This window comes from Echinops telfairi, unplaced genomic scaffold (assembly GCF_000313985.2).
Source record: "Echinops telfairi isolate 266 unplaced genomic scaffold, ASM31398v2 ScPeMD7_7469;HRSCAF=8507_0, whole genome shotgun sequence".
NCBI classification, from domain to species: Eukaryota; Metazoa; Chordata; class Mammalia; order Afrosoricida; family Tenrecidae; genus Echinops; species Echinops telfairi.
Genome location: NW_022111372.1, coordinates 22,286,996 through 22,292,995, shown reverse-complemented (window position 1 = coordinate 22,292,995; position 6,000 = coordinate 22,286,996). Strand labels below are relative to the sequence as shown.

Sequence of the window (6,000 nt, the reverse complement as noted above, 5' to 3'; positions counted from 1 at the left end):
TTCCTTCCTTCCTGTTTCTTTAAATCATTTTATTGGGGGCTCATACAACTCTTATCACAATCCATACATCAAGGGAATCAGGCGTGTTTGTAAATATGTTGACCTCATTCTTTTCCAGACATTTGCTTCCCATTGAGCCCTTGGTATCCTCTCTTCCCCCCACCCCACCTTCACCCTGCTTTCCCTCCTATAAACCCCTGATAGATTATAAATTGGTATTATTTTCATCTCTCCCACCGACCGCTGTCTCCCTTCCCCCATGTTTTCTGTTGTTCTTCCCCCTGGAGAGGGGTGTGGTTATATGTCGATTGTTGCGATCGGTTCCCCCTTTCTCCCTTCCTCTCCCCTCTTCCCCCTGTGCTTCCGGCGTCACCATTCCCACTCCTGTTCCTGGAGTCTGTGTCGTGAGCTCCCATCCCTTTCTGTACCTGTGCACATGTTCCGGTCTAGTCTGCACTGGGAAGCAGCACTGGGGTCATGGTAGTGGGGGGTGAGAAAGCCTCAAGGAACCAGAGGAATAGAGTGTGTTTAGACCTGGCTTTCCTGAGTGTGGAAGTTTTACCACTTTGGTGACTAATTATTACGAGATTGTTAAAACAGTATTAGAACACATTCTGCTATAGTTACATTCTGTACCTGTTATGATCCTCAGAGTAATTTGCATTCTTTTAAATCATTTTATTAGATTAAAGCCTGCTCCCGATAGCTTTCTCTTAATTCAATCCTGTTATTTTTTGCACCTGAAAAATATTATAAGGCTTTCAAACGCATGCCTGGAAAAACAGTAGGTATGACCCACTTCCTTCTAATGGCCCAGTGTGCATGAGGCAGCCGAGAACCTTTTGAGAACAACAGAAGGCACGTGTCCGAGTCTGCTGGTCCAGACCAGGTGCTGTGAACCACGCTCGTGCTGTGGCCACAGTCATGTCCTCCGTCTTGAGGACTTGGGGCAGGGGGCTGTCTCTACTGGCCCGGAGCAATGCTTGAAAGAGCAGAGAAGCCACAGCATCCCTGAAAAAGCAGGGTTGTAGAATTGATAGATTCCATACAGTTCTTTCCGTCACCATGACCTCTGCCCCTGCAATATAAACCCACAGCCAGCCCCTTCCTCCACCCGCCCTGCTCGGTCCCAGTCCTGTAAAGGAGCACCTTGGGAGAAATGGGTCCCGTCGTGCGAAGGGAGTGATTTGGGTGTTCCCTCTGACGCTCTGCCTTGAACCGGTTCCAGCCAAGACAGACACGGCTTTCAAGGCGTTCCTGGACGCCCAGAACCCACGGCAGCAGCACTCGTCCACCCTGGAGTCTTACCTCATCAAGCCCATCCAGAGGATCCTCAAGTACCCACTGCTGCTCAAGGAGCTGTTTGCCCTGACGGACGCCGAGAGCGAGGAGCACTACCACTTGGATGGTGAGCCCCAGGCTGCCGGGGGCGCCCCCGCCGCCGCCCCGACCTGAGAGCCATATGTAACCCCTTCCTTCGCGCCCCGTTTCCTTGCAGTGGCCATCAAGACCATGAACAAGGTTGCCAGCCACATCAACGAGATGCAGAAGATCCACGAAGAGTTCGGAGCCGTGTTCGACCAGCTCATTGCCGAGCAGACGGGGGAGAAAAAAGAGGTAAGGACCGTCTTGAGGGTGGGGGGTGGGGGCAGCCCTGTGAGGAAGCTGTGTTTTGTTTTTTAGCATGCTACTGACAGTAAGAGAGTGATGCGAACTCCGCATTTGTTGCTGGAACTTCTGTGTTTGATAGCACGCAGGTTCCTGGTGCGTGCCTTGCCAGTCGCCTGGGGGTGGCGGCATCTCTGCTTTCCATGGTGATAACTGTGGGAGTCAATGTCTACCACCATCATCTGGGCTGTTGCCGCTGGAATCTAAGAACCATTTGAAACCAAGGCTGTGTAGTCCCCTCAATCAGACGATTGTTGGCACGTAGTAGGCGCTTAGTAAAAGGAATGGACATTTCAAGTTATTATGAATCTTTTTTATTTTTTTAAGTCCACCAAAACAAACTGCTTCGAGCCAGTGACAGGACAGACACACTGGGAAAGGACTTGAGTGAGCTGCGTAAGTTGAGTGTGAACGAAGGACGGAAATAACCGAAAACGCCGAGATGAGTCAGAAGGACTTTGTACCATGATGTTCATCACTGCCTCTGTCATCTCTGGTTCACTTGGAATTTTGTATTTGTTTTTGCTTTCCACATTTTAAAAGAGAAAGGCCGGAGAGGGAGCGATGAGCAACCCCAGCATTGCTGCCCCTCAGAAGGAGGGTCACAGACAAGGAGGTGGGCGAGTCGGGTTGTTTAGTCTAGATGAGAGGAAACCACCAGGGCAGCGGAGGCATTACAGGGTGATTATCCAAGTTTGTGTTTACGGCCGCCCTGAAGCAAAACAGGCTTTTTGAGTGTTAAAGGTAGATTTTCAAAGAGTTAAAATCATGGCTCTCGATGTAGAAAGAAAATGAGCTTCTTGGTTAAGGTTTTGCTTCACTTGGAAGGAATGAGGGGACCAGGAGATATTTTTAGTGGTTCCAAGGAAACGCACAGGCAGCATGGAGAGGAAATCCAGGAATGCTGAGAGGAATTGCCAAGGAGACAGAACTGGGCTTCCCACGGCAGGGGCGAAAGGCGATTACATCACTAGCAGACAGGACAGAAATGTAGTGTTTCAGGTACCTACAAGAACCCTGGTGGTGTAGTGGTTCGGTGCGAGGCTGCTTATCGAAGTGTCAGCTGTTCGAAACGACCGGCTTCTTCAAAGGAGAGAGGTGTGGCCATCTGCTTCTGGAGAGTTTATAGGCTTGACACCCTCTAGGGACGTTCTGCCTTGTCCTATGTGGACTCAGTGGTAGTAGGCATCGGTTACGGGCTCCTCTGCTATCTGAACGTTTTCATGAAATCCACTGTAAGCCCAAACCATGCAAATTGAAGAAGCAATTGCCATTGGTTCATATGGGGGAAATCTTTTGTAAAGGCATTTGCAGGCCCCTTCAAAAACGACCTACCAAGCCATACCAGTGTACACACGTGAACCCTTCCACCCCACCCCCAACGTTCACAGAAACAGTTCAAATCTGAGGTGGCACCTTGCTGAGGGGCTGGGGGGCACCTCTCTCTCTCTCTCTCTCTCGTGCTTCCACGGGTGTCTGCAGAACAAATGCTGTGTGCTCATTTTGCTTTTTTGCCCTTTTATGTAAAAGCAGCAAAAAATCCTCTTTGGTTAGAGAAAAAAGGAGCAAATGTGGGGCTTCGGTAAATGTGAAATGGCCTATCGTGGCCTAGAAAAAGCAGGGGGTGGGGGTGGGATGCCTGTACCTGGGTTGTAGCAAGCGCTGCCAGGAAGCAGAAGAGGATGCGTGGCCTCGAAGATGTGTGGCTTTCTCTGGGAGCACGGTCTTTCCTTTGCTCTCTGACACCTAACTCAGCATGGGAATGTTCTTCCTCGGCTTACCTTGGAGATTATGGGAGCTCTCCAGTGAAACCCCATCCAGAGAAAAGAACCCCGCCGTCAAGTGGATTCTGATCCATAGTGGCCCCAGTGTGTTGCAAAGTAGAACTGCTTCATAGGGGGGTTTTTATTTTCCAGGGGTGGGGGCGGCTTTAATCTTCATGGATAGGAACATTGAAATCAGAGCATGAGAATGTTCTTTCTCAGAACTGTTGGTGAAGCAGATGCAGCAGTTAAAGTCCTCGACTAGTAACCAAAAGGTTGATGGTTCAAACCCACAGCCACTCTGTCAGAGAAAGACGGGGCAGCCTGCTCTGTACAGACCTGCACCCCGAGAAACAGTATGGGACAGTTCTTCCCTGGCCTCCATGGTCTCTGTGCATTGGAATCTACTTGATGGCGATGGGTTTGGTATTTTGTCTTGATCTTCATGGGAGCTGAATTTCCACGTCTTCCAGAAGCATTGCTGCTACCTAGCTTCAAGCTGCCAAACTTGTGGTTAGGGCCTGAGAGCAAATGTCACCACTATCGACCTCTAGGATTTTCTTCTGACTTTCTTTTAAACTTTTATAATTAAAAAAAAAAGTAATTAGATTTTGTTTGTGTTTATTAGGGGAAAATGGCAAAAACTCAGGAAAGGTGAGAAGAAACAGTCTCATCACAACACACAACTTACCACTCATCATGTTTGGTGTCCATTTTGCCTTATACAATGCCATGCATGCAAAGTTTTGTTATATTTTCAAAGTAATTTATGCCAAAATGTATATGAACACTTACTATTGCACAAGGACTTCATATGGTAAATAATTAAACATGATTCAAAGAAGAATCAGTTTCGGTATGGTGGAATGTTTCACTGTGTGGCTGGACCATAATGAGTCTATTCCCACTGTTCAGCTCCATTTATGGCTCCATTTATTGATTTACAAGATTTTTTTTTCCTGAGTTAGTTTATTTCATGTCTACAGAAGTGGAGTTTACTGAATCACAAAACCTGTACCTTTTCATTTAGGCGGTGTATTGATTTCTAGATTTTAATGATGTGTTAGGAGCAAATAATCCTGTACAAAATAGGAAGGTATTGTGGGTAATGTTTCAAATAATTTAGGGGGCGGGGAGTGGCTGTGATTCAAAAGTCAAAGATGAGCAAAGGCAACATGGTTTCATCAAGCCCATGAGACCAGAGTGACCCTGGAGCAGGGGTCCTCAAACTACTGCCCGTGGCCCCCCTGCGGCCCGCTGAGGATATTTATCCAGGCTGCCGGGTGTTTTTGCCCTGTTTTGTTTTTTACTTCAAAATAAGATATGTGCAGTGTGCATGGGAATTTGTTCATAGCTGGGTTTTTTTTTTTTAACTATAGTCCGGCCCTCCAACAGGTCTGAGGGACAGTGAACTGGCCCCGTTTGAACAGTTTGAGGACCCCTGCCCTGAAGCCAAGTCTGACAATCAGTCAGAAGTCTTCCCAGCAGGGCACAGGGAGAGAGTGCTGGCCACAGGGTTCCCTCGTCAGCTGAGATTGAGAGAGGAAATGTACAAAAGTGGAAGGAGGGGTACCTGACTGAGTGCCGAGAGAGAGCACCAAAGTGCTGTGTCAGCACCGGCAAGCCTGCAGCCTGGGAAAACGAAGGCTTGGGGAAAAAAATCCAAAGAGAGCCATGCACGCACGCATGTTTAAATAGGTGAAGAACACAAAGGAAAAGTAGCCCCAAATGAGGGCCAGAGGCTTAAGGCAATAATGCATTGTGCAGGAAAAGGAGGGGGTGGAAAATACCTTTCCTCTCCTGTGAGGTGGTCTCTCAACTGGAAAGGATGACCCGATTTTGAGCCTGCAACAATGAAAGCCTCAGAGAAAGTGGGCGCTGCGCCCAGGCTGGGTGGTACAAATGTTTCGTGCCCGCGCCTGCTGAGTGGAAGTTTGGGTTCGCCTGGAAGTGCCTTGGAAGAAAGGTCTGGCAATTGCATCCAAACACATCAGCCTTCGTGAACACGATGGGGCACGGCCCACTCTGACCCTTCTGGGGTCGCGTGAGAGAGCGACGACTGCATGGTAACTCGTACACCGGTGAGAAAGACCACACACACTGGCAGGTGTTGTGCCGGAGCCTTGGCCCATAGCACGTGGCCAAGCCCAAAGTCAATAGGGTGTCAGCCCCGTACCACCCCCACCTCAAATTCTTGTCTACCCAGAGCCGTTGGATGCAGCCTTACGTGCAATGTGGTCTTTGCAGGTGTAATTAGTTAAGGTGCCGTTAAGATGCTGTATTAGGGTATGCCCTCAATCCATTGACTGTTGTTATAATAAGGGGGTCCTGTGAGCACACCCAAAGGAGAAGGCCCTGCAAGGACAGGGGTGGATATTAGCACAGTGCAACTGGGAGCCAAGAGCACTGACCCCCCAGGAGCTAAGAGAGGGACGGACCAGACCTGTCAGGCCTCCCTTCGAAACCAGCCCTGCCAGCTTGATTTCTAGCCTCCTGACTGTGAGAGAATCCGTTTCTGAAGCTGGAAGCTCCTCGGTCTGTTCCCGCCGCCGCAGGAATCCAACACCAA

General features: G+C 49.1%; 1 protein-coding gene across 6 annotated transcripts in view; it reads left to right on the top strand.

Moving 5' to 3' along the window:
• TIAM1 (TIAM Rac1 associated GEF 1) overlaps positions 1-6,000 on the top strand; it is a 472,990-nt gene that overhangs the window by 450,929 nt on the left and 16,061 nt on the right. For all 6 annotated transcript variants that reach the window (XM_045284949.1, XM_045284951.1, XM_004711286.2 and 3 more), the window contains 2 exons: positions 1,229-1,408; positions 1,499-1,617. In XM_045284949.1, the coding sequence (XP_045140884.1) occupies positions 1,229-1,408; positions 1,499-1,617 (299 nt within the window). The remainder of the gene's footprint in view (positions 1-1,228; positions 1,409-1,498; positions 1,618-6,000) is intronic.